General features: G+C 40.5%; 7 protein-coding genes and 2 long non-coding RNA genes across 12 annotated transcripts; 4 read left to right on the top strand and 5 right to left on the bottom strand.

Moving 5' to 3' along the window:
- Nucleotides 1-12: 12 nt before the first annotated feature.
- LOC17895570 (golgin candidate 5) lies at nucleotides 13-6,269 on the bottom strand. The gene is made up of 20 exons (XM_006300328.2): nucleotides 6,068-6,269; nucleotides 5,709-5,928; nucleotides 4,379-5,280; nucleotides 4,228-4,299; nucleotides 4,024-4,098; nucleotides 3,828-3,942; nucleotides 3,556-3,617; nucleotides 3,419-3,466; nucleotides 2,934-3,218; nucleotides 2,780-2,839; nucleotides 2,550-2,633; nucleotides 2,383-2,448; nucleotides 2,197-2,295; nucleotides 1,896-2,114; nucleotides 1,533-1,644; nucleotides 1,238-1,458; nucleotides 849-908; nucleotides 621-734; nucleotides 455-529; nucleotides 13-366 (listed from the first exon to the last, which is right to left on the bottom strand). Exons 2-20 carry the CDS (start codon nucleotides 5,854-5,856, stop codon nucleotides 358-360), a joined length of 2,826 nt encoding a protein of 941 aa, XP_006300390.1. The 5' UTR covers nucleotides 5,857-5,928; nucleotides 6,068-6,269; the 3' UTR covers nucleotides 13-357.
- Nucleotides 6,270-10,012: 3,743 nt separating this feature from the next.
- Nucleotides 10,013-13,868, top strand: LOC17896048 (homeobox-leucine zipper protein GLABRA 2). The gene is made up of 9 exons (XM_023787205.1): nucleotides 10,013-10,136; nucleotides 10,242-10,498; nucleotides 11,223-11,340; nucleotides 11,463-11,999; nucleotides 12,127-12,231; nucleotides 12,323-12,713; nucleotides 12,799-13,070; nucleotides 13,155-13,241; nucleotides 13,312-13,868. The coding sequence occupies exons 1-9, from the start codon at nucleotides 10,056-10,058 to the stop codon at nucleotides 13,690-13,692; spliced, it is 2,229 nt and encodes a 742-aa protein (XP_023642973.1). The 5' UTR covers nucleotides 10,013-10,055; the 3' UTR covers nucleotides 13,693-13,868.
- Nucleotides 13,869-14,024: 156 nt separating this feature from the next.
- On the bottom strand, nucleotides 14,025-14,680 carry LOC17895137 (30S ribosomal protein S17, chloroplastic). Its single transcript, XM_006300984.2, has one exon. It carries the CDS (start codon nucleotides 14,645-14,647, stop codon nucleotides 14,213-14,215), a length of 435 nt encoding a protein of 144 aa, XP_006301046.1. The 5' UTR covers nucleotides 14,648-14,680; the 3' UTR covers nucleotides 14,025-14,212.
- Nucleotides 14,681-14,709: 29 nt separating this feature from the next.
- On the bottom strand, nucleotides 14,710-17,054 carry LOC17895694 (rop guanine nucleotide exchange factor 12). The gene is made up of 6 exons (XM_006301472.2): nucleotides 16,683-17,054; nucleotides 16,445-16,561; nucleotides 16,206-16,360; nucleotides 16,033-16,107; nucleotides 15,661-15,924; nucleotides 14,710-15,559 (listed from the first exon to the last, which is right to left on the bottom strand). Exons 1-6 carry the CDS (start codon nucleotides 16,945-16,947, stop codon nucleotides 14,891-14,893), a joined length of 1,545 nt encoding a protein of 514 aa, XP_006301534.1. The 5' UTR covers nucleotides 16,948-17,054; the 3' UTR covers nucleotides 14,710-14,890.
- A 1,312-nt stretch (nucleotides 17,055-18,366) lies between these two features.
- On the top strand, nucleotides 18,367-19,774 carry LOC17894111 (glyoxylate/hydroxypyruvate reductase A HPR2). The gene is made up of 2 exons (XM_006300887.2): nucleotides 18,367-18,820; nucleotides 19,186-19,774. The coding sequence occupies exons 1-2, from the start codon at nucleotides 18,398-18,400 to the stop codon at nucleotides 19,702-19,704; spliced, it is 942 nt and encodes a 313-aa protein (XP_006300949.1). The 5' UTR covers nucleotides 18,367-18,397; the 3' UTR covers nucleotides 19,705-19,774.
- Nucleotides 19,775-19,921: 147 nt separating this feature from the next.
- Nucleotides 19,922-21,082, bottom strand: LOC111832079. 4 transcript variants are annotated; one of them, XR_002835214.1, is made up of 3 exons: nucleotides 20,731-21,082; nucleotides 20,450-20,654; nucleotides 19,922-20,376 (listed from the first exon to the last, which is right to left on the bottom strand). It is a non-coding gene; the product is annotated as an uncharacterized LOC111832079 (long non-coding RNA). The 4 variants fall into 4 exon arrangements; XR_002835212.1 differs by having other exon boundaries at nucleotides 20,450-20,511; nucleotides 20,731-21,013; XR_002835211.1 differs by having other exon boundaries at nucleotides 19,922-20,511.
- A 110-nt stretch (nucleotides 21,083-21,192) lies between these two features.
- On the top strand, nucleotides 21,193-24,965 carry LOC17896527 (ATP-dependent DNA helicase DDX11). The gene is made up of 9 exons (XM_006301379.2): nucleotides 21,193-21,409; nucleotides 21,483-22,046; nucleotides 22,124-22,212; nucleotides 22,410-22,763; nucleotides 22,893-23,195; nucleotides 23,289-23,516; nucleotides 23,611-23,832; nucleotides 23,940-24,477; nucleotides 24,568-24,965. Exons 1-9 carry the CDS (start codon nucleotides 21,286-21,288, stop codon nucleotides 24,792-24,794), a joined length of 2,649 nt encoding a protein of 882 aa, XP_006301441.1. The 5' UTR covers nucleotides 21,193-21,285; the 3' UTR covers nucleotides 24,795-24,965.
- Nucleotides 24,867-26,130, bottom strand: LOC17894027 (mitochondrial arginine transporter BAC2). The gene is made up of 2 exons (XM_006301140.2): nucleotides 25,871-26,130; nucleotides 24,867-25,660 (listed from the first exon to the last, which is right to left on the bottom strand). Exons 1-2 carry the CDS (start codon nucleotides 26,105-26,107, stop codon nucleotides 24,989-24,991), a joined length of 909 nt encoding a protein of 302 aa, XP_006301202.1. The 5' UTR covers nucleotides 26,108-26,130; the 3' UTR covers nucleotides 24,867-24,988.
- Nucleotides 26,035-26,589, top strand: LOC111832080. Its single transcript, XR_002835215.1, has 2 exons — nucleotides 26,035-26,136; nucleotides 26,275-26,589. It is a non-coding gene; the product is annotated as an uncharacterized LOC111832080 (long non-coding RNA).
- Nucleotides 26,590-26,749: the final 160 nt, after the last annotated feature.

Genomic DNA, 26,749 nt, shown 5'->3' with positions numbered 1-26,749 from the left:
GACTCCACAATCTTGCTAATATGTTTGTTTTATCAACTAATGTAATCCTTAACAAGACATACGCCACCACACACAGGGTCACTCTATTAATCTTCTTTTCTCCAATAACAATAAATTACGAATTAACCATAAGAAAAATCTTCGCAACAAACTTTTGTTTTGAAAAGCCTCAGGTTCTTCAGTACCTCAAGATATCGGACAAACGAACATAGTGAGCTTTGGTTGTTAGCTTATAGCTATACAATGGTGAGTGGGAAACAACGAGATTTGGAGCTGCTCCTACTCAATACTCATGATCCTGAGCCTGCAATCACTTTGGACTAGACTTGTTTACCACCATCTTCCCTTTTGCTTACCTCATTGGATCTACATACCCCAAAAATGTACAAACCCCATTAGCATGACCCTACCATCTGCCAACACTTTGGCTAAACTTATCTTATGCTTTTCTTACCTTGTTCACCAGCATGTTCACCTGCTCCCTGTACATCTCCTTCAAGTCCACTATATCCGCTCGAAGTTCCTCCAACTACCACCCACCAAAACCCATATTTTTCTTTTAACCCAACGCCTACCTCTGTTAATGCTGGATATACTACTATTTTATTCACATATCTTACCTCCTCATCTCTTTCACCCATCAATTCCAGAGCAGCCGCATGCCTTTGCCTTAGTGCTTCCAGCTCTGCCTTTATCCCCGGGACCCTATCCGCCTCCCCCCGTAATTTCTCACACTACATCCACAGTAACCAGAGATAGACGCCACATCATTATAACACTCAGCAGAATATTATCAACTCTAAATCAGCATAAGACGCCATATCCAGCCTTCTCGACGCTGTACATACCTCTGCTGTCATTTTGACTAGTTCTTCAGCCAGGGAATCTCGGATCGACTCCATTGATACCTGTCCCCAGGCAAATAGAGTTTTACAGTTAAATTCAACATTACCGATGATCCTAACAACCAGCCCATACTACCTCGATGAGTTGAGCTAAATCTTCTATATCAGCTTATAAGAGAAGGCTAACCATAGTCTGCAACTAAACCATAATTTGTCAACATGATCCCCACACCCATAGTGTCCCACTATAACCTATATCCAAGGTGACTCGTTGTAAGGGAAACTGAGATAATAAAGTGATGTAAGCCTCAATCCTATTACCAAGCCAATTGCCAATAGCCTAACAACAGAGCTACACAAAAATGACCCAGTTGGATATTTTCTACACCTACCAAGCGGGACATGTATGAAGCAAGTTCGCCCTCTTTCTGACGAAGTGTGGCTTCATAAGCACTCGGTGTGATGCTCTTCATGTAGTACGGACTCATAGTTGCCTCAGGCGTACTTCTTTTCTCAGAAAACTTTTCCGATGAATCAAGCGAAGCTTGAAGAAAATAGCTCTCCTCCATGCTTCCAAGGCTGCTTGCGCTTGAGAGCTTTCTTGACAAGCCTCCTGATGACATAGTTAATAATTTACAGATATGTAAAGCCTGACATTAAGAAGTAATCAAGTTTGAGATGCATCACCATTCTCAAAGGCAGAATTTTGCCTTGCTATGGGAAGCTGTTCAGAGGCTGAGGAATTAATACGGGATGTTCTTTCAAGATCCAAACGTGAAGCCTTCTCCCTCTCTAGGTCCTGAAAGAAAATTCACACATATCAAGAAACAACTTGGACAAGTAAGTAGAGTAATAAAATGGAATCGTTTGCACTTTGCGTGCTGGTAGAAGCTACTAGAGATGAACACGTTTAGGATAGCACTACTTTAAATAGTTTTGAGACAAGCTAGGTACTCCAGACTCCATTCCTTAAATTCCGTAACTGATGAGGCATTTACCATGGGACTGATTCTTGTTAGATAATATAATGTCCGTAAAACTATGTAGCACCTTTTGAATAAGCTCGTTGTGGAGCAGCATTTCTTGCAACTCTTGCTTATGTATTCTCCGAAGTTCCCTTATTTCCACTTCAAGTTGGTTTACTCGACCTTCTAGAGTATCTACTTCCTCCTTAGCAGCCAGATACTCCTGTCTATTTTCTGCTGCTCTCTGCCTCTCTTTCTCAAGTGACTTGCTTAACTGGCCCTGCTCTGCTCTCAGGCATGAAAGCTTGATGGGAAAACTGGGTAAGCTAAAATTTAGAGAAAGCCCGTAAAAAATTATGAAGAAAAGAGTGAAGGAGCATAGACACCTGAGCCTCTAGAACATTGATCCTTGATAAAGTTTGTGAGAGGCGTTCATTCACAGAGCGCTCTCGTTCTTCAGCTGTTGCAGCTTTAGTTTCTGCTTCCTGAATATTTGTCGAAAGTGAACAAAGAGATAGAGAAAACAAAAATAACTGACTGAATCTAGCATGTAACAGTGTTGTTCATAACACCTGCAATCGAGCATTCAGAGTTCTTTCTACAGCAGCCCAAGCTTCTGCTCTTCTGGCTGTAGTTTCCTATCGCCAATCATATAAGAAGCATGCAATGTTACATATTATTTTCAAGAAAGAAATCTCAGGAAAATTTCTGAAATAAAACATAAGGATCAATTTTCTACCTGCATAGCCTCAATCTGTCTTAGGAGAGGCCTTGTAGACTCAGGAACCTGAGTGATCAATTCCTCACACCTTCGCTCACTAGCCTACAAGAATGTTAGTTTAGCAAACAGAAAAACTATCAGTAACTAAAATTATTGTTCATACGTCATGGTTACCAGTATTTATAAGACCATAACACCATAACCATAGAAAGAATTATGCATAGAGACAACAAAACATCTTGATTTACCTGATACCGTCTTTGAAGCTCCTCAAGTTCTCTACGGGACATGTCTTCCCTAAACACTGCCTGCAAAAATCAGAGACCACCGACTAGGTAAGTAAAAATAACATGATCAGATGAGATCCTAGTAGTATCCCAAATTTCATTGAGTAATACAAACCTGTTGCTCCTTTTTGCTTAAGGTTTGCCTTAATTCTTCCAGAGCCTGGACTAGCATAGATTCCCGCTCGCCAGCCTCTTTTAGACGATTCTCTAACTCTGTTCTCGCTTCATTGTTGGTGCGCTCCTCAGCTAATGCTTGAGCTTCTTTCGCTGCAGCTAATGCATTTGAGTAATAGTCTTTCTGAGAAGTAAGTTCGGCTTGATGTTTTTCTATGGTCTCTTGCAACAAATTTTCTGTAGCTGTCTTGTCCCTTTTAATACTTTCGACTTTATTTTCTTCAGACTGGCAATCGAAAGGAAAAATTATTGAAGCTTAAAAAACTTGGCCAATGCTTTAGTCATTTAGATATTGATCCTGCCTACAAGATTTCCGAACCAGCCTTTCACAAAAGCTTCTGGAAACTCAAGACAACCCTTTCATACAGTTTCATCCATTAAATGTGGTAGTGAAACAACAAAGGCATTGCTCGCGAAATCAATTACCTGAAGCTTGGTGATCAGTCCTTTCTTCTCTTCTTCGATCTCTCTAATCTAAACCTCAAACAAATGAGGTAAGAGAAGAACCATGAGCTTGATGGTATTAATACAAAAAATGAAACACGTAGACATCGAATATATACCTGAGCCCTAAGCTTCCTGATCTGAGCTTCTTGAGCAGCCTGTTTCTTAGAAAGCTCTTCGCCTGAAATGTTGGTCATCAATGTCAAGGGCTCAAGCTGAGCAAGAAATAATGTCCTTTCATTTTTCCGGCATGTTCAAAAGATTACAGTTCGCTCTTGGGAAGCATAAAAACCATTTTCTTTTTTTTTTCAATTTTTGGTAAAAAAAAAAAACCATTTCCTTAACCAAGAAAAGTATGATCTAATTCAAGCATTCCAAACGGATGCCTCACCTTCAGCCATAACTTGATTTATTATTTCATCTTTTTCCTTCAGAAGGGCCGCAGCATCACTTTTCTTGTTCTGTTCTCTTCTAAGTGTATCCCGCTCTTTAGTGAGAGCATAAACCTACAATGATAAGCACCAAAAAGGCATATTTATAACGGAAAGAATAGAATGAATAGAGAAGCAAACTAAAAGAAATAATACCTTCCTCTCAAGAGTTGCAACTCTCTGATGGTATTCTTCTCGCAAAGACTCAACTTCAGCTTCATTAGATTTCCTCTGTTCCAGAGCAGAGGTATTGGAATTTAGAATCAAAATCAACCCAAAGGAAAGGAAGATGGTTGAAAGACTGGGGAAACAATTAATACTTCATCTAATAAAATACCAACATTCCGAATACTGTAGTACCTTCAAATCCTCAGTGACAGATTTTAGCTGCTCATTTTCATGCATCAACTTTGCAATTTCATCAGCTTTTGCCTGTAAACAGATCATCAGAAAATTGGTACTAATGCACCATATCTGTTGCACAACCTTTCATGCGAATCAAAATATGTACCTGAGCTTGCCTTGCAGCACCTTGCAAGGCATTTTCCAACATTTTCATCTCCTTTTTGGACTTCTCTAATTCCAGAACAACGTCAGCGGAGTCAGAAACATTTGTAGCAGAGCTTGAACGATGGCTTTCATTTAGTTCACTAGCATCCAGTCTTGAATCTAGTTCACGAGAAACAAAATCTACAATTCTCTCTGAAATTTCATCTGAAGAAGATCTCTTTGGTATAGAAGACTCATGAGGACGACCATCGGACTCAGAAATTGACGGAGGAGCATCAGAAGACTCTGTCCTGTATACATTCTTTATATCAGGTGAAACTTCAACACTAATAAACGAGGGTCTCTCTTCCAGATTTTCACTCTGATTATCCTGTTCAGTTTTTGTCTCATCCTTATCAGTAATCTTATGCAGTCCATCTAACACAGGGGAGTATACTGTGTCTTTGATTTCTGGAGTAACTTCTCTTGTTCCAGCGTCTTCTGGCTGTGATTGCTCAACCTCTGATTCAGCATCTCCTGACTTGGGTAGCTCGAGTTGTGAATCTTGAGAACCTGAAGATTCAGGATTCTGAAGAGAATACTCAGAAGACTGTTCGAGAGCAATCTGTGGTTCAGGTTCAACATCTTTGGGATCTAAAACAACAATCCCTGTTACCTCGGGACTTTCTGCCTGATCAGCTTCTCTTCTCACATTAGATTCTTTTCTTGCTTCATCAGATACTCCTTGTAGAGTAGCAAGCTTAACAGATCCTTCTTCTTCTGTTCCTTCAATTTGAGATGGATTATCTGTACTCAGAGACTCTTCCAATGTATCTGGGTTCTCATCCGAGGTGTTACCCATGAAGGACATTACAGGATCAAAGAGACTTTTGGTATCAACTGCAGGTGGCCAGATACTTGAAGCTGCATCAGAAGAGAAAACAAAATATATATTTAAAAAATCTGATGTGAACGCAAACCAAGTTACAAGAAACTCATGACTAGTTACAGAAAACCCAGAAGACCCCTCAAATCATAGCCAGTCTAAGCTGTGGCTAGCTAAACGCACAGATCCAAAAGATGTGATTCCGTACGCAGAATCAAATGTCATGGGTAATATCTGAAGCACAGTAGCTAAGCAAGATAAAACAGAATCCCATAACTTTCAAAATTGTGTCACTGCAACAGCAGATCGATCCGTATTAACTAATGCAATCTTGACAAACCCTATATACACTTCTAGCCGACGATGATGAATGATATTTTGCCAAATCCATTGGAGGGGAAAAACAAAAAAAAAAGAGAGAGAGAGAGAGAGAGAGAGAGAGAAGAAGAAGAAGAAGAAAGAGCACCTTCAGGGCCAGATTCGGACTTTTCATCAAAGCCAAGGGCGTTGTCGAAATTCTTTTCAATGTTTTTAACGCTCTCCTGGAATTTATTGACTGCCCCAGTGAGATCTGGGAATCCTCCCAGAGAAACTTTTCCACTGAACCAAGCCATATCAACGGAGATATCTGAAACTCGTTCCACCTAAAAAAAAAACTCACCGGACCAGATCCATCTCCAGAAACCCTGCGCTTACAAGAAAAACAATACGTGTGAAACCCGAATCCACAACACGTTTGAAGACGCAAGATCAATGAATTCAAATTGGTGCTCGTGGCGATCACAGAGAAGAAAGAGAGCTTTTAGGATCCGCGGGGGAACTTACCCAGAAGGAGATGCGTATGCGTCGTGATTGATGAATGAGAGCCGTCGTCGGGATCGAATTGCGGAGGAGGAGGAGGAGGAGGAGAGACCGACCCAAAATTAATAATTACAGCATTTTTAGATCCAAAATCGGAAAATACAAATCCTATTTTGTTTTTTCGGCAGCACTAACGGCGTCGTTTTGTTTATCAGAACCCAAATCTTGATTCGTAGGATCATTTAGTTCATTCTCGTATGTTTTGGTCTGAATTTACAAATTATTCAACTAGTACGGGACTGTGTGTAAGTCAAAACTATATATTTTTTTTGTATGGCCCGTGTCCGTGTTTGGGCCGATGAGAGCCCACCAAATTTGGGCCATTAAACTGTAGTATAGGTATAGCCCAATCCGTGGTGGAACGTAACTGACCCACACTAGTAGCCAGCTCTGGCACAAGTGAGTTTTCATCTGATTCTCTCCAACTAACAATCCATCTTTTGTTTTGTGGTTGGAGGTACCAAGAATATTAGGAACGTACGACGACTCATGTGTATAAAGGTGAATGAAATGCATTGTATTAATTGTGCAAGTTTTTAAGTATATATGGAGCAAATTGTCCTCACTGTCTTTATCCGGCACAATCTCCTATGCCACCATTCACTCTTCACACGTGTGCACATTCCAATGTCACATTTTGTATATACAGGACAGGTTTGCTTTCACTTTCAGCGCGAGTTCATATCAGACCACATATATATATTATTACATTTTGGTGGGTCAATATATCTTTCTAGGTAGTAATTATTTGTAAGGATAAAAATTATATATTTTTTAAAAAAAAAGGATAGTCAGTTGTTGAGACCAAACAACAACAACGACAAAGAGAAATATTTATAATAAAAAAAACGATAGTCAGTTGCATCTTGGAATCAACTTAAGGGTTGTGTCTTCATTAATTTGGAAGACCATATATATACTTCATGCGTAGTTAGTATTATTAGTTGCTGTCAATTAATATCCCCCTAAATAAGCAAAGAAAAAAAAAAAGAGGACTCGTTTTGGAGGTTGCCAACATATATACTGTATATGGGTAATAATATAGATAGTATTAATTATCGTGAAAAGGAAGGAAGGTTTTTTTAACCCAAAACCCTAATTAGGACAGAATGTAGAAGTAAGAATATATATATCGAGAGAGGTAGGAAATGAATAAAGAGGGATCCAGATAGATAGGAGAGCAAACAGCCAAAAGGAATCAATATATATAATAGACAGTAGTAGTTTTAAGTAATTAATAAGTAAATAGATAGAGAATAGATAGAGAAGGAGAGGTTAGGAAGCATTAATTAATTTAATCAAAAGAGCATGTGGTGAACGTAATTAATGTTTTATATGGTTGCTTTCCCTCTCTATACATTATGTATCTACCTTTCCTAACTAACATTTCCATCGACCGTACGACGTAACAAAGCCCTCACCAATAATAAAAATAGAAAAAACCTGACGAAGCTAGCAATCTTTTGAAGCTATATATATATATACCACTAGTTATTTATCATTATACATATATATATGTATATATTAATTATTAGCTAGCTAGTTGTTTCCTTCACTATACGTAAGTGATCTCCATCAAATATACGTATGTATAGGCTTTAGAAAACCTACAGGCTCTATAGTCTATATATATAGTAGTTAATTTGTAAGTGAATCGCAAAAACCATGTAGTTGCATGCGGGGATGCATGCGTGTGTCTTGTCATACTGATCAATATATAATGCCATGGAGTTTGCGATAGTATCGATCAAAATATTGTTTGATACTGTAAAAAACTTGAAGTTTGATCATACATGTAACTAGTACGTATTACAAGAGAAACAAAATGTTAGTTTGATAAATATAGATGAAACCACATACACATGTGCATATATATATATATATAGAGGGAGAGAGAGAGATGTGTGTGTGTGTGTGTGTAGGGGTTAGTAATAAAGAAAGGGTGGAGAAAATGGAAAGGGGTTGGAGGCAAACCCATAAAGAGCATTCATTTCCTTTTAAGGTCGCTGAAATTAATGAATGACTAACGATCGGTCAATGCCTCTCTCTCTCTCTCTGACCGACGTCTCTTTCCGCTGCATTATACTCCTCTTCAATTCCTCTCTATCGCGTCATCATCTTTTTAATTAGCTGAACTGCAGTATATTTGTATTGTATATCCATTTTTATTTGTTTTTCATAACTTCAAAAACTCTCGACAGCAACTCTTCCTAACTAATTACTTCCTGCCTTTTTACCGTTAGTATATATTATTGTTTATGGACTAATAACGCTACTCTACTACTACTACTAGCTAGTAGCTACCATATTAGATTCGATTCGGACACCAGGAATATATATCATTGATTAGTTTTTTACTAATATATATATGGCCGGGAGCACACACAAGCTATAGCCATTATAATTAATTAGGTTTCCATGTATATAGCAGCTGTAATGTTCTCTAGTCCATCAGTTCTCTCTCTCTTAACAATGCTTTCCACTTTCCTATCGTATATGCTGCTTGCTTTCTACATCCAAGTTTACGACATAAGTGTATATAGATAGATAGATAGATAGATAGATATAATTAAAACCAAAACTAACAGTACTGTACGTATATGAGTGGTTACCAATTGTTTGGAAGAAGTGATGTCAACAAAACAATACTAAAAGATTAGATGTACTGTACGTACATACTCTAATTATTAAATGAAAATCATACTAACTAAATAGGATATACAATAGTATATGGTAATTAAAAAAACATATATACAAGTCATGATTTTAAGAGTAATGAGAGGATAATTAAAGGAGGGAAGAAGAAAGCAGAAAATGCGGTTGGAAAATTAGGTGCATAAAAGTTAGTTGAGTCCATCCCCCCAGTATCTAACGGTCAACTCTCTCTCTCTGCCTCGTTCGTATTTTGTTTAGATAATAAACCAATTAACAAATCTGACAAATATACATTATCAATGTCTCTCTAATTCTATCTCTATCTCTATACGTCTAATAACCTAAAGCTCTACACACAAATTCAATTAAAGAAGAGAGAAGGAGAGAAGTTTAACGTCTTTTGTTTGTATACCCTTAAATCAATCATACCATGCAACCCCCCTCCCGACTCCCCCCCCCACCCCTTTACTTATTATTCTCCCCTAGCTCCTTCCCTTCCCTGCCTCTCTCTACAATATAATTCTAGTATGTATATATAGCGCGCAAACGTCATGATATACTCCGACGGGTATTATATATATATATATATATATATAAAACGTACATTCATCATGCTTAATATGGCATCGTTATGCTCCATATATGATGTTCAACTCCACGCATCATTACATGATTTTCAATTAATCCTTCAATTCATTCTGTGCCCGGGAACACATGATTTCCACCATTTAATTAAGGAAGCTCATACTTTAGGGTGATTTATTAATTAATTTCCATATTCATAGTTTAAATTTCACCCTCTCTCTCTCTCTAGGAATAGATCGACTTTAGAAAAAAAAAGAAACAACAAAAAAAATGAATTGTCGATTGAGATATAGCTGCAATATCTGTAGCTGGCCATGTTTTATACTAATCAATTGTCGGATTCAAGTTCCTAGTGTCAATATATATTTATTTAAATAAAAATAAAAAAACTGTAAAAGTACGAACAAAATAGAGATGATTGTATAAATATAAAAACTAATTATAAAACTGAAGAAGCACCTAAAAGTCAAGCAGTACGTACATAGAGAAATATTTGAAAAACGACCGGTTATCAAATTATAATTGGAATTGAAGAGGCTACATTATCATCAAAATCTTGGCTTTATAAAAAAAAATAAACCTACATTACATTAATGTTTGGGATAAAAATGAAATAAAAGATTTAAATAAAGGAAAGAGAGAGAGGAGAGATATATATATAAAAGGAAGAAGGAGTGGGGAGAGGAAAGCAAAGAAGGGATTTGGATTTTGTATGTCAATGGCCGTCGAGATGTCATCGAAACAACAACCCACCAAAGATTTTTTCTCCTCTCCGGCCCTCTCCCTCTCTCTCGTATGTATCCTCTTTCTCTCTCTCTCTCTTTTTATTTATTTTCTGTATATATCACTGATGATCACACACACATATATATATATATATATATATACATACACACAGGCTGGGATATTTCGGAATGCATCTTCCGGCAGCACCAACCCTGAGGAGGACTTTCTGAGCAGAAAGGTAGTTGACGATGAGGATCGTACGGTGGAGATGAGCAGCGAGAACTCAGGACCAACGAGATCCAGATCAGAGGAGGACTTGGACGGTGAGGATCACGAGGAGGATGAGGAAGAGGATGGCAGCAAAGGCAATAAGAGGAAGAGGAAGAAGTATCATCGCCACACCACCGATCAGATCAGACACATGGAAGCGTACGTTATCGTCTTCCCCCTTTATTCTATATAATATACTATCGCTGCAGGCTTATACATGTACTTACTTACTTATTTTCACACTAGCCAGCAGCCCCTCTTGATTATTTAGCTTTAGTGGATTCCGATTTCTCTAATTAGGGTTTCAATTTCAAACAAAAGGAACGTCATTATTTATATTCATTAGTTGGTTTTTTGAACTTTGTACGTCTTCATTTCTATATCACGTATATATATATGTATATATGTCTCATCCTTTCCTCCCAAATATATATATATATATATATATATATATGTTTATTTTATGTATCACCTCATCTCCATATATTTACCATTATATTCCCTATGGACTATATATATATGTACTACTTAGTGGAAAGGATGGTGTCTTGCGCTGAAGAGCAGCCATTCACACGCTATAATCTAGTTACGCATTTCCACTAATTCACACATACATACCTAATTGTATTCATTTCAGTGCCTTACATTGTTTCCCTACGCTTTCTCTTTATTCTGTATATATATATTTTCCAGACATGTACGTCATAGCACTAGCTAGGCTCAAACGATAAAGTGTTACTTTGTTTCATTCGATCATAATTATTTAAAAGGCGAGTGCATGGTAGTATATGCCTAGTTAGGGTTCGGTTGCTTTGTTTCATCTTTTCGAACACAACAAACATATGCAATAATGGTAATGTCTGAATTTGATGGGGCTACGCAGGCTCTTCAAAGAGACACCACATCCGGACGAGAAGCAACGACAGCAGCTGAGCAAGCAATTAGGGCTGGCTCCTCGCCAGGTCAAGTTCTGGTTCCAAAACCGCCGCACCCAGATCAAGGTTTGTGTACCTACATCTACATGCATGACAGACGATATGGATTTGTGAAAAACAAAAAACCATGCAGTAGCTAGTAGATTTTAAAATCAAAAATATATATATATATATATATGTATGAACAGGCTATTCAAGAACGGCACGAGAATTCGCTGCTCAAGGCGGAGCTAGAGAAGCTGCGAGAGGAAAACAAAGCCATGAGAGAGTCGTTTTCAAAGGCTAATTCCTCTTGCCCTAATTGCGGAGGAGGCCCCGATGATCTACACCTCGAAAACTCCAAACTGAAAGCCGAGCTCGATAAGCTTCGTGCGGCTCTCGGACGCACTCCCTATCCCCTGCAGGCTTCATGCTCCGAAGATCAAGAACACCGTCTCGGATCTCTTGATTTCTACACGGGCGTCTTTGCCCTCGAGAAGTCCCGCATCGCCGAGGTTGCCAACCGAGCGACCCTTGAACTCCAGAAGATGGCCACCTCCGCCGAACCTCTGTGGCTCCGCAGCGTTGAGACTGGCCGTGAGATTCTCAACTACGATGAGTACCTCAAGGAGTTTCCCCAAGCTCAAGCCTCTTCGTTTCCTGGAAGGAAAACCATCGAAGCTTCCAGAGATGTGGGGATTGTGTTTATGGACGCACATAAACTTGCCCAAAGTTTCATGGACGTGGTACCTTCTTTTATTCTTTTTACAATTGCTGGTTTCTAGCTACTACAACATGTATGTATATATGACTTACAACTACAAATGTGGATGCCATGCCATAAATTGATGCATGCATGTGTGTAACGCGCAGGGGCAATGGAAAGAGATGTTTGCGTGCTTGATCTCAAAGGCGGCGACAGTTGATGTGATCCGTCAAGGTGAAGGGCCTTCAAGGATTGACGGTGCCATTCAGTTGGTGAGCTGTCAACTCTATTTTATTTTTATAACATAACTGTTAATTAATAATGACTTCAACTGAGCTGATACATGGGTTAATTAACTGGCAGATGTTTGGGGAGATGCAGCTGCTCACTCCGGTCGTTCCCACTAGAGAAGTGTACTTCGTGAGAAGCTGCCGGCAGCTGAGCCCTGAGAAATGGGCTGTCGTGGACGTCTCGGTATCCGTAGAGGACAACAATACGGAGAAGGAGGCTTCTCTTCTGAAATGTCGGAAACTCCCTTCAGGGTGCATAATCGAGGACACCTCCAATGGCCACTCCAAGGTCACCTGGGTGGAGCACCTCGACGTGTCTGCCTCCACGGTCCAGCCTCTCTTTCGCTCCTTAGTCAACACCGGTTTGGCCTTTGGGGCTCGGCACTGGGTCGCCACACTTCAGCTCCACTGCGAGCGCCTCGTCTTCTTCATGGCTACCAACGTCCCTACCAAGGACTCTCTTGGTATGTCTCCGTTTACTCTCTTTCTCTCCCTATCCTTCTATACATATAATCTTTTCACTACTTCTAAACCCCATACTCCGATCAGGAGTTACAACGTTGGCCGGGAGAAAGAGTGTGCTGAAGATGGCGCAGAGGATGACACAAAGTTTCTACCGGGCCATTGCTGCTTCAAGCTACCATCAATGGACAAAAATCACCACAAAAACTGGACAAGACATGCGGGTCTCTTCCAGGAAGAACCTCCATGATCCTGGGGAACCCACGGGAGTCATTGTCTGCGCTTCTTCTTCGCTCTGGTTACCTGTTTCTCCAACTCTTCTCTTTGATTACTTCAGAGATGAAGCTCGTCGCCATGAGGTACACTCTCAAACCCATACACATATACGCAAACAACATATATACACTGTTTCCATTCATATATATGCTTAACTATATATACAGTGGGATGCGTTGTCAAATGGAGCCCATGTCCAGTCTATTGCAAGCTTATCCAAGGGACAAGACAGAGGCAACTCAGTGGCTATCCAGGTAGGTTTATTTTGTCTGCTCATTGTATCAATTTGTCCCGGCTTCCTTAAACTGGATTTCTATATTCCAGACAGTGAAATCAAGAGAAAAGAGCATATGGGTGCTGCAAGACAGCTGCACTAACTCTTTTGAGTCGGTGGTGGTATACGCTCCCGTAGACATAAACACGACACAGCTGGTGCTCGCGGGACATGATCCGAGCAACATCCAAATCCTACCCTCTGGATTCTCAATCATACCGGATGGAGTAGAGTCACGTCCGCTGGTAATCACGACAACACAAGACGACAGAAACAGCCAAGGAGGGTCTCTCCTCACTGTCGCTCTCCAAACCCTCATTAACCCTTCTCCTGCAACAAAACTGAATATGGAGTCTGTGGAATCCGTCACAAACCTGGTCTCTGTGACGCTACACAACATTAAGAGAAGCCTACAAATCGAAGATTGTTGATGACGATCGGCAGTCGCAGCAGGTGCCACTCTTATGTATGAAGAAGCCGCATGTTATTTACCTATATATAAGTATATGATAGTGTATAGCATTGCATTTAAGTTTTGTACAAAAACGACAAACAGCTCTCTCTTCTGCAATCATATTATCATCCAACATTATCTTTGGTCCACTAAGCGCATTGTACTTGACTGAAAACTGAGAAAGTCCATCCAAATATGAATCGTAACGGAAGAATTAACCAAAGAACAGATACAGTAGTTGGAATTAGGAAGACATTACCAACACAAACATCAATCACATTCTGGAAACGATAAATTAACGCAGAAACAAATTGGAACTAGGAAACAATCAGATTGAAAGCACATTGGTGGCATAAGCAATGAAATCACAAAAGCATTCCATAAATTACAGAGGGTTCTTCGGGACACACAACAAACAGAAACAGAAGCAGAAGCAGAAGCAGAGCAGGAAAAAAAAAAGGACAGCTTTTACCGAAAGAAACAAAGATAAGAATTATCTAAGCCGGCTGCTGAGACTCCAAGGGAATGCCAAGAATGCCATCGCCTCCGCCTTGGGATTTCCTGGGGACGACGGGAAGTGCCACAAATGATTTAGTCTTACTGATGGGTCTGCTCTTTTCCAGCCTCACCACGTCGCCCACCTTGAACTGATTATCCGGGTCATGAGCTTGGTACTTCTTCTTCTTCCTCACACGCCTCTTGTATTTGGGGTGGGGAGCCAGCCTCACCACCTCCACCGCCACAGTCTTGTCGTTGGTTGCGCACACCACGCGCCCCTGCATCGTTTTCATCGCTCTGATGACCGGAACTAAAGCGGGCATTCTAGGGGACGGGAACGAATTGGGCTTCGAGAGGGATGAGAGAGGAGTGGAGCCATGGGCGAAGGGAGACGAGAGCTTGAGAGCTTGCAGGGATGAGGTTAGGGACGTCATCGATTTGGAAGACAAGTGAGGAGGATTGGGATGAAGAGGATAAGGCTACTAAATATGACTGACATATGGGTTCGTTAAAATGGGTTTACAATAAAATGGGCCTAATCTTATAAAGCCCAATGTGTGTTTTTTTACAATAAAGGAATTACAAAGCCCTTCCAAAGTTTTGAATCCTAAAAATAACATAATAGCTCTTTTGCCCTCCTAATTTTTGGTTTTCTTCCAAGATGTCCCCATAATTTATCAATGTCGCGCCGTCGGACTCTTGACGCCGCCTAAGGTTTCGAGGTATGAGGTCTTCTTGGTCGTCACTACGCTTAGCTTCTCCTTCACCAACTGATCATCTGATGTATCTTTTTTAGACTCTAAGTCGCCACCGACACTGTTCCCCTGATCGAAGTCCCACCCCATGAAATCCGACAGCGTCATGCTCCCGACCAGCGTCTCGTCCTCTGATTCCATCGGTGTGCTCCTCTTGTTCCCCGCGCGGTCTGCCTCCAAAACATCATCGATTCTAGATAGTACTGTGTACGCCAAACTCTCCAGTATTCTCGAGTAGCTCTCCAGCACCGCTTGGCCCATGTCCATGTTGAACTGGATTTTGCTGATGTCGAGTGCAGACTGAGAAATCCCAGGGTACCTTTGCTTGAGTATGAGCAAAATAGTCTCAGCTCGCTCTTCGAACACCTCTCGCTTCTCCAGACTGACTCCGGAGGCCCATGGTGCCGATGATTTGCTATCTTTGTAAACCATTTTGCGTTTCCATATTACGATTGATGCCTCGATTCTATTTTTGAGGTCGACGATCTTGTGCTCCGAGGACATGTCCATGCTGTTCAGGAACTGGTCCGGGTCAAAGAAGTCCACCGTTATATTCTTGTACATCTGATCTCCGAGACTCGCCCTCCCATTCTGTATATATTTTTACAAACAAACTTATAAACATGATCAGCTCATTTCAATAACTATTAGGATATGTATGCTGTTATTTTTTATATTATCTGTCTCTTAACCTTTGGCAGAGAGTCGATGTAGCTCTCAGGTATCTCCATCTCAAACAAAACCTGAGCGTTTATGGCCATGGCTGCTTTTAGAACCTGGTTTACACAATCTTTCTGGTACTGCAAGAACCGCCTAGAAGCTTCGGATAGGCCATCTGGTGGAACTTTTACAGTCGGAATCCACCATTTGTCGTCGTTTCTCTTACAATCTGAGCCAGGGGAGTCTTTTGAAACATAGACGAACTCGTTTTGGTCCTTGAAGTTTTCTAGACAATCCTAAGTAGAAAAATGAATGGGCAATAAATTAAAGAGGATGATATATTAAATTATATTTGGAATCAAAGCAGTCACACTGGGTATTGAGAGAGATAGAGAGGTCCTTACGATAAGCATGGCGTCCAATTTCTTCAATGCGGGGATATTCATGTGGAGGTCTGTACGTTGGCGTGTGGTCATAATCTGTTTTATCAAGACCATTTAAATAATTAATTGTGGAATGTTTACCAAATGTGTTAATGCATGAGCAGATATATATATATTAATTGTGGAAGGTTTACCTCCATATTGGTCCCATCTTTATTTTTTTGTTGAGATGGAGCAAACTCAACCACGTAGTCAGTCACGGAGAGAAGCCAATCAATCTCTTTTCTCCATCTTGCTCTTCTCTCTGCAGGCATTGGCTCCAAACGTCTTTGCTCTCCGAACACGGAAGCTATAACCAGCAATATATAACGTAAAGAGTGTTTTGGTTAGCAAATTAGAGAGGGTCCAAAAATCCAGCAAAACAATAACTTACCTGCAAGGTTTGTGATTGCGTTTGAGAGGGCAAGAGCAGAGGATACTCCTTTGCCCCCGCCTGAATTGTCCTCTCCCAGCAACAGCTTGGAGAAACGTTCTTTCATCTGCTCCATGTCTGATATATATCCAGTCATCGCAAGCCATACTTTAGCTAGCTAGATAAGAAAGCACTAGGCAATATGGAGATGTTTTTTTTTTTTTTTAATATAAAAAAGGGGTTTAGAAAAGAGACATGCCTGCCAAAAGTTGTTTTTCTCTAGCTAGTGCAGCGGCAAGCGCTGCTTCATCCGCAGCCGATCTTAAAAGTGGCGGGCCCTGACTAGGATGAATAATGGTCAACGGTTCGGGCTCGTTGGACCCGGTGGCAGCCTCGTCTAGACCCGTCTCGACGCTGAGACTTTTGGCGTGTCTCGCTGCATTGTTGTTTTCGTTGTTCCTCCATTTGAAATTGAAGAGCCTGCTCCTATAGCTTTCTTGTTCTTGTTCTGACGCACGAACCATTCCTGATTTTGTGATATTATTATCACACGAGAGAAATCTAGAGAGGAGACAAAAAAGAGAAAGAGAGAGAGAGAGGGAGAGGATCAAAATGGGCCTCTCTTGAGATTGTGGAGAATCAAAAGGCAGGGGAGGAGAAGCTAATCGAGCGGCAAAAACAATAAAAAAGATATGCCTAATTATTACAGTGATTTTGGCTTTGAGAAAATTGTGGAACTTCTTCTTTCTTTGTTCCTATTTTGGAGGAGGGGACGTGAGGTGCATGTTTTAGTTTTAGATCACACTTGTTAATTATAACTAATTATTATTTGGGAAAATTTGCATTTTAGTACGTTTTTGAAACTTAATTTGCGATATAGTACGTTTACTATTTATAATTAGTAAAATAGCCCAATTTTACTATTCATATATCTGTACAGATAGACAACTGTACACAAACATATTATTATACATAAAATATTTGTACAGAGACAAACAACTATAAAAAAAACATTTTTACACATAAACAAATATACATATATAGACCATAAAAATATCTGTACACATACAATTATACGTATATATAAATCGCTGTACGGAAATATACAAAATAATTTCCGTACAACGACACACAACTGTACATGAGGATAGCTGGACGTATCAAAATTTGTTTTAAAAATATTTAAGATTATTAAAATAAAATGCATGTCAAATTATAGAGATAAAAATATAGATTTTTATGTAACTAAAATTTTATAAAAACCAAATATATTTTGATGAATATCATAGTTATTAGATTTAAAAGATTTATAAATAGTGTTCAAATAGTGTTCAAATAGTAAAAATGTATTATTTTGCCAATTATAAATAGTAAACGTACTATATCGCAAATTAAGTTTCGAAAACGTACTAAAACTCAAATTATTCCTTATTATTTAGGGGTTTTAATTAATTAATTTGAGATAGAGAGTGCCTTAACGAAAATGATATATAGTATGAATGTTAATTATTCTTTAATTACTATTTTCACTAGATTATACCATGTCAACGAGCAATCTGCTACGTTTCTCATATACATATGGTGTGTACTGTCAATTCTTTTTTTAATTACCATTTTCACTGGATTATACTAACAATGTAAACGAGGAATCTGCTACGTTTTCCATACACACATGTTTTCTCTTAAAATTAAATATAATAATAAAGGACACAGGCTTGTCTAGTGTGGATTGGTGTGGTTTTATCATGTTCATGAATCTCTCAATTTGCATGAATGAATGCCATATCATTAAACTTGCAATGTTGTCCGTAATGAAAAGATATTCGGCCGACACAGCTTTACTTAGCGGGCCAATACCAGTGGGTAATATCAATTATGGGCTAAAGTATAGATAGGCCCATCTTAATCTTTGTTAAAAAGATGCATCGTCCTCATCACCAGTTACCTTACCGACCACTCACTCTTGGAGAAAAAATGGAATCAATCGGAGTGCTGATGATGTGTCCCATGTCGTCGTACCTCGAGAACGAGCTTCAGAAGCGCTTTAACCTTCTTCGCTACTGGACTTCTCCTGAGAAATCCGCCTTCCTAGAGACACATCGGAACTCTATCCGCGCCGTCGTTGGAAATGCTTCTGCCGGCGCTGATGCTCAACTCATCAGCGATCTGCCCAAGCTTGAGATCGTCTCCAGTTTCAGCGTCGGCCTAGACAAGATCGATTTAGGAATATGCAAGGAAAAAGGGATCCGCGTCACCAACACTCCCGACGTTCTCACCGAAGACGTCGCAGATCTCGCGATTGGGCTTATACTCGCTCTCCTCCGACGGCTGTGTGAGTGCGATCGCTATGTCAGGAGCGGAAAATGGAAGCAAGGTGACTTCCAACTCACTACTAAGGTTCGGAATCCTACCCTTGAAACAAGTATTGACATCTTTCATCTTTGCTAGATATATCCACGCCTGCATGTTAAATCAGATTTTCATGTAATTTCTTTTTAAAAAGAAAAATCAAAGTTAATGTTGATGGCTTTGCTTGGAATTGAAACAAAAATGGAAAGCCAGATTATAAAAAAAGGTGATGATCGTAAGGGCTGGTATAGTAGACACTGTAGCTTGTTGAAATGTGATGACCAGGTTGTAAATTACGGGATTTGTATAACGCTGCTTAGGAAGGAGCTCTGCTTTAACTTTTGGTCTTCTAGTTCGATTTCTGCTTTAGCTTTACACAGGAGAAAACTTTACATTCTCTCTTGTTGGCTCAGTTTAGTCGAAAATCCGTGGGCATCATTGGTCTAGGTAGAATTGGGACTGCCATCGCAAAGAGGGCTGAAGCCTTCAGCTGCCCAATCAATTACTACTCAAGAACAGTGAAGCCTGACGTAGCCTACAAGTATTATCCAACGGTGGTTGACCTCGCTAAAAACTCAGACATCCTTGTGGTGGCATGCCCTTTGACAGACGAGACCACACACATTGTGAACCGGCAGGTGATGGATGCATTAGGAGCAAAGGGTGTGCTGATAAACATAGGCCGTGGACCACATGTTGACGAGCAAGAGCTTGTAAAAGCTCTAACAGAAGGCCGGCTGGGTGGGGCTGCCCTGGACGTTTTTGAGAAAGAGCCTCACGTGCCTGAGGAGCTCTTTGGCCTTGAAAATGTCATTCTCCTCCCTCACGTGGGGAGTGGCACTGTGGAGACACGTAATGCCATGGCCGATCTTGTGCTGGGTAACCTGGAAGCACACTTTTCTGGGAAGTCGCTTCTGACTCCGGTGGTCTGAATAATAATACACTTGAGATTTGGTTTCATTTGAAAGACTTTTCATTGACTCATTTCTCACCACATTAAGATACACTGTCGTACTTTACCAAAAAAAAAAAAAAAAAAAAGATGCACTGTCGTATATAAGGAATAATAAATTTTGAACACTAGTTGAAACACAAGCCAAAACCTTACAAAATTTGTTTTTGTGTTCAATATATTTTTGGCACATTACGTTAGAACTTTAAGTTAACCCATAACTTAACAATACCGTTTGCCAGTCTAATCACCAGAAGACTTCATTATCAGGTGAACATATATATAAAAGGTAGAGAGAAAAGTATGACATAACACAAACACCAAGCACAGGAAAATATAATTGCTCAACAATCACTTTTTTAGCGAAACACCAAGCACATGAAAATATAATCGCTCAACAATCACTTTTTAGGGGATTGGTGGTTGGACAAAGGTTGCAAGTTGCAATTTACCTTAACGCTGCCAAATCTTGAAATACATCCTTGAGAACCTCAGAGCCAACAGAATCACTGCTGTTCCATGGGGGAACCACAAGATGATTATCATTTCTCTCCTAGCACATGATTTATCTGTGCGGGAATCTCCAGTTTCCTTCTTTCTATCATTTTCTTCCAATCTCTCCACAATGCCTGTCTTTTTATCTTCCTTTTCTCTGATTTTACTCTTGCTTAGAGAGCAGTTCATATATTTTTAGAGATGAAAAGTATTGAAAACCGAGAAAGTACCTTTGATCATTACTTTTTCTCCAATGGCTATCCATTTCAATGTGAATTTGACAAGCTGACCTCTGTGGAATTCGTAGCAATACATATGAGCCAACTAGCATTTCATCAATCAAGAAGCACTTTGGTGACACAAAACAAATAACAAAATGACTCATTATGTCTAGGACTTGAGCCTAATTTTCCGAGTTGACAGTCAAAATCAATCCTGTATAGCAAACAGGAATAGTCCGGTCATGCCAATCTGCTACATACGAAAAGCAAACACAAACCATCATACTTACTTTGGTATTAGTACTAACTTGGCGCCGGCATCTCTGCCCTGGTTGAGGAATTCATCTCTGGGAAGATTGCTGTCGCTGAAGTAGAACTCCACCTTCCACCTTTATTATATTAAACAGTAGAAGGGATCGGGGGAATAAGAGATGAAAATGAAGGAAGGCTAGAGAAAATTGCAGACCTCCTGGGTAAGCAACTTGCTGGCGGTTTCTTCGTTGAAGGAAGCCAGCGATTGGCGAGGAAGAGAGAAGAGGGGTTGGATCTGATACATTAATAGGCCCATCTACTTATTAAGCCTAGTTGATTATACACTGAAAGGCCCATTCTTTAATTTAATTAGGCTTGAAAGGCCCATCCTTTAATTTAATTGGGCTTTTCAATCTTCCATTCGAGCCCATCAAAAGCTGAACTGGAGTATTCTTAGCCCCGCGTCCAAACAGCGTCGTCTTCTTCGAAATCGGCGGCAAAATGCCAACTATTTTTTGGTTGGAAGGGGACATCATCAATCCAAAAACCCTGCTAGAAAAGGAAAACAAGGGAAGCGGAATCATTCTTCCTCGATGACGGAGAAACGAGAATTCCCGGCGTTTCCGTACAAGCCGTATTCGATCCAAATCGATTTCATGAATGCGCTCTATCAGTTTCTGGACAATGGAGGCGTTTCCATGCTCGAAAGCCCCACTGGTACTTTATTCTTTTTTTATTTTATTTTAATTCGATCCCAGTATTCACTTATTATTAGGGTTTGATCTCTCAGGTACTGGAAAATCTCTAAGCATTATCTGCAGTGCTCTCCAGTGGTTGATTGACCGCAAGGAGAAGGGCAACTCTGATTTAACTGAAGACTCCGACAAGGTTGGTGCTGAGGACGAGCCCGATTGGATGAGAGATTTCACTCTCAACGATAATAGAACCATTGATGATGATGACAAGAGCTCCAAATCCTCATTTCGGCTCAGGAAACATGCCAAGGAAAGGGTTCCCCAACTTTTCCCTAACCCCACCACGGAAGGCGACGTTTCTGTAAGCAAATACGAGGCCGATCTCAACGATCAAGAATTTTTGTTGGAAGATTACCAAAGCGAAGATGACTCATCTCGCAAGTCCAAGAGAAAAACTGCCGGAGGTTTTGACAGTTCATCAGAGGATGAGGACGACGAGAATGGGTGCTCCGATGACGAACAAGGACCCAAGGTTTTCTTTTGCAGCCGAACACATTCACAGCTTTCCCAATTCGTCAAGGAGTTGCGCAAGACTGTGTTTGCCAAAAATATCAATGTTGTTTGTCTCGGCTCCCGAAAGAACTTGTGCATAAATGAAGGTGTCCCGTCATTTCTCCTTACTCTCTTTCATTGTTTACTTCATACTTACTTACACTTACACTAGGGTCATGTACAGATGTTCTTAAGCTTGGTAATGTGACCCGAATCAGCGAGAGGTGCTTAGAGTTACAAAAGAAGAAGAAATCTCAAGTCTCTAAAAAGAAGGTACACATTATCAACTTGTTTAATCATATGGCTTTTGATCTATAAAACGTCTTCCATCTTGCATTCCTGGTAAGTAAGCATCTGAACTCTTAATCCAAGCTTCTCACTGACATCACAGAATATGTGCTCATTTTCTCATTTCGTTTAGCAGAATCAAAGAATTATATTGCTAACTAGGGGAAGCTTCCACATTTCAGAATTTAGGTACAAATGTAAAGGTAGGACGAACCAAAGCTTCTTGCAGATGCCCAATGCTTAGAAAACATAAACTACAGAGAGAATTCAAGGCTGAGAGTTTTCAACAAGAAGCCATGGACATTGAGGATCTTGTTCAGCTTGGACGAGAAATGAGAACTTGTCCATACTACGGTTCCAGAAGAATGGCCCCGGCAGCTGATCTTGTTATTCTTCCATATCAGTCTCTTCTATCAAAGTCTTCACGAGAATCTCTTGGTCTAAGCTTGAAAAAGAGTGTTGTTATCATAGACGAGGCTCACAATCTGGCTGACACTCTTCTCAGTATGCATGATGCAAAAATAACAGTGTCACAGGTAAAATCTCAGTTTCATCTGCTCTTAGAGCTCATGTTGTTTGAATAGGATTATTTCGAAGCTGCTTTACAGATACTTCACATCATGTGGATTGTGGAGTCATGATTTCTAAGTGATTTTGTAATGCAGTTGGATGATATACATTGCAGTATAGAGAGTTATCTGGGAAGATTCCAGAATCTCTTGGGAGCTGGAAACCGGAGATATATCCAAATTCTTTTGATTCTCACCCGAGCCCTCCTCAAACCCTTTACTAGTGATACAATTCTGAACAGCGTAAATGTTGGACTTGATAATGGACACCCCTCTAATAGCAATCCTTGCGGTGCTTGTTCAATGGCAATATATGACTTTTTATTTTATCTTAATATAGACAATATCAATTTGGTCAAGTTACTTGCCTATATAAAGGAAAGCAATATCATTCATAAGGTAATTGGTTGTTACTATTTTCCCCTTTGCTTGTCCAACTCTTTTCTCCTCCTCATTGCCCTTTTCTTAACTTTGCTGTTCAACTGTGTCCAGGTCAGTGGGTATGGGGAGAGAGTTGCTATGTTGCAGAAAGATCCAGTGGCACATGAGCAAACGAGCAAGTTAACAAGTTTTAGAGCGTTTTCTGATATGTTGGTGGCACTCACTAACAACAATGGTGATGGGCGGATAATAATTTCAAGGACGAGTTCATCTACCTCTGGCCAACAAGGAGGGTACATCAAATATGTTATGCTTACTGGAGCGAAGTTATTTTCAGAGGTTGGCCCTTGCATAAATGAGTTTCTTTATTTCTGACTACGTAGTGGTTTCCGCAGTTGAACAATGTAATTGTTAATGAAACCAATTTGTGTAGGTGGTGGATGAAGCACATGCTGTCATATTGGCTGGTGGGACACTTCAACCTATAGAAGAGACAAGGGAACGACTCTTTCCATGGCTACAATCGAATCAGCTGCAGTTCTTCTCATGTAGTCACATTGTTCCCCCTGAGAGCATAATGCCAATCGCAGTTTCACATGGTCCTTCGGGTCAGTCTTTTGACTTTAGCCACAGTTCAAGAAGCTCAACAGCAATGGTAGGTAATCCAATTGACAGCACGTTTCCCTCATGATTTATTCCTTTAACATTAGTGAGATTCAGAAAGAGTATTGTGTTTTTGACTCTCTGGGTTATGGTTGACAGATACAGGAGTTAGGACTCTTAATGAGCAACCTGGTGGCAGTGGTTCCTGAAGGAGTTATCGTCTTCTTCTCCTCCTTTGAGTATGAAACACAGGTGCACACAGCGTGGAGTAACTCAGGGATACTCAGAAGAATTATAAAGAAGAAGCGTGTGTTCAGAGAACCCAGAAGAAACACTGAAGTAGAAGCTGTTCTCAGAGATTACAAGGAAACGATAGAAAGCGAAAGAGGGGCAATAATGCTAGCTGTGGTTGGTGGGAAGGTGTCAGAAGGAATCAACTTCAGCGACAGCATGTGCCGGTGTGTTGTGATGGTTGGTCTGCCGTATCCCAGCCCGTCTGACATTGAGTTGTTAGAGAGAATAAAGCATATAGAAGGTCTTGGAGATTCTGATTCCGCAAAACCTTCTGTGACATTGGTTGATGATTCTTACTACAGTGGAGGTGTTCAAGCAGGATTTGGCGTGTTAAAGAGCTGCAAACGGAGAGGAAAAGAATACTATGAAAATTTGTGTATGAAAGCAGTTAACCAATCAATCGGTGAGCTTGCGGGCTCCTAAAAAGTGTTGCGTTTTATTTAGTGTTGAGGGACTGAGACAAATTAATGTTTCTTCCCTGGTTGCTTTTCAGGTAGGGCCATCAGGCACATAAAGGATTATGCAGCCATTTTACTGGTAGATGGTAGATATTCCAATGATCCATCCAAAAGAACATCACCTCCATCCAACAAGCTCCCAAAGTGGATCAAAGATCGTCTTATTTATTCCACCAAAGGCTATGGAGATGTTCACAGACTGTTGCACCAATTCTTCAAACACAAAAATATTGAAAATTCATATGAAACAATTCAGCATTAGTGACAGAGTCTGTGATTGGAGGACATCCTTGGCACTGAGTTTCTACGTAAACCATTAGCAAAAAAGTGGAAGGAGAAGAGCATATAGAATTTCATTTCATCTGTTTTCTTTTGGGTTTGTAATAATTTTTGAATGTCGCTGTGATTTCTGAACTAATAATATTTAACTACATTCACAGGTCCATGAAAGTATAGTCACTTTCCTGTGACAACATAAGCGGGTGTCAACTGACTGAATAAACACCTCAGAGCAACCTCATAAGCAGCAAAAATAGCACCGTTGACGACGAAGGCCCTGGCAACAGCAGTCCCGAGGCCACGCCAGAGAACCCTATAGCCTTCCTGTTTAACGCTCTTGCGAAAACAATCAGCAATGCCGTCGTAACCCCCGTGGCCTTGTTGGAGTCTGGTCTTGACGACATCAAGGGGATAGCAAGCGACCCAGCTGGCAACACCAGCAAGGCCACCTGCGACCAACATGGTGGTGAGGTTTTCTTCACCAGTCTTTCTGCAGCCGGGATGAAGCCTTTCTCTGACGTACTCGTAGGTCCAGAAGTAGAGGCCATGAGCGGGAGCATCTCTGAGGACAGTGATGGTGAGGCCTTTGTAAATCCCCCTAAGACCTTGGGTCCTAAGGATGGTCTTGGCCAAGCTGACGGGACCACCACCAGAGTTGGTTCTGGTGGTGTGTTGTTGTAGCTGGAGACGAATCTTGATGAGCTCGACAGGGGTGAGCAAGAGGCTCTGCATAGCACCGGTGCCGACCCCTCCAAGAGCAACACCTGTGTAGGAAGGAGGTTCTTCCAGAGGAAGAGAGGAATCAAAGGAGCGAGATAGAATGGCGTAAATCTGGAATACCATAGCATTCTGCAAAAAAAGAAAAGCGAGAGAGAGAGAGAGAGAGAGAGAGAGAGAGAGAGAGAGAGAGTGTGTGATTTAGCAAAAGAGAATCATCAAATCAAATAAGCATCTTCACTTTCTTTTGGTGGGGGATATTCTGAGACAGCTTTATCCGCAATAAGAAGAAACAAAAAGGTTGATTGAATCTTTTCAAGGAAAAAAAGAAAGAAAAGAAACCTGAAAAGTGACGGAGGCCAAGGGGGCAGCCATGCCTCTGTAGAGGGAGGAGGGACCCTCAACGGCGAGCATACGGCGGAGAATGGTGAAGGCAGATCCGGAATTGGAGCTATGTTGCTGGCGGATCCTCAGGGTGTCCAAGGGGTAACCGGAGATGATTCCGGCGACGCCTCCGAAACCACCGGCGACGAACTCTCTTCCCCAGCTGGTCGCCATAAACTCCGGCCAAAAATCCATCTCTCAAGGTCGTCCAAGGACGTATAAACGTGAGTCAGCAACTTTTTTTTGTTTTTTTTTGTTTTGGGTTTGTTGGTTAGATTTGATTAGATAGAAACAGAGGTAGGCAAGTTGATACTTGATAGAGAAAAGAAATAATCTGTCTCCTCTCGATCGGAACTTAGCAGTGAGAGAGAGGAATGATCATCACCAAATCAAATGGGGGAGGAGGCTTTTGGGGATCACCATTATTCATTAATAGGAGTACTAACTTAGAAGGAAGAAGCAAAAAGACACAAATACTATCGTGGGGAAAGCTAGAGATTGAGATTGCACCGTCCTTGTCACACCATCTCCCCCAACCCACTCTCGCCACCTACATACATACACATCTCCTCCCAGTATACAACTCTTTCTTTTCCTCTGTTTTTCCTTCACAACCATGATGATGATGATCACACATTAGCCTTATTATATTTAATACTATCATTTAGCAATTGATAGCTCTCCCTCCCTCTCTCTCTCTCTCTCTCTCTCTCAGTGCTTTAATATTATATGAGTGTCTGTCTTGTCTTATTATTAAGGACGAATTAAACAACTCCTATATTTTCAAAACGTGTTATCTTACTCCATTCAAACGGATTTTGTTCAAGGAACAAAGTA

Source organism: Capsella rubella, unplaced genomic scaffold (genome assembly GCF_000375325.1).
Source record: "Capsella rubella cultivar Monte Gargano unplaced genomic scaffold, Caprub1_0 scaffold_2, whole genome shotgun sequence".
In the NCBI taxonomy this organism is placed as follows: domain Eukaryota; kingdom Viridiplantae; phylum Streptophyta; class Magnoliopsida; order Brassicales; family Brassicaceae; genus Capsella; species Capsella rubella.
Note: the sequence above shows the minus strand (reverse complement) of the source record. Positions and strands in the feature narration are given on the sequence as shown.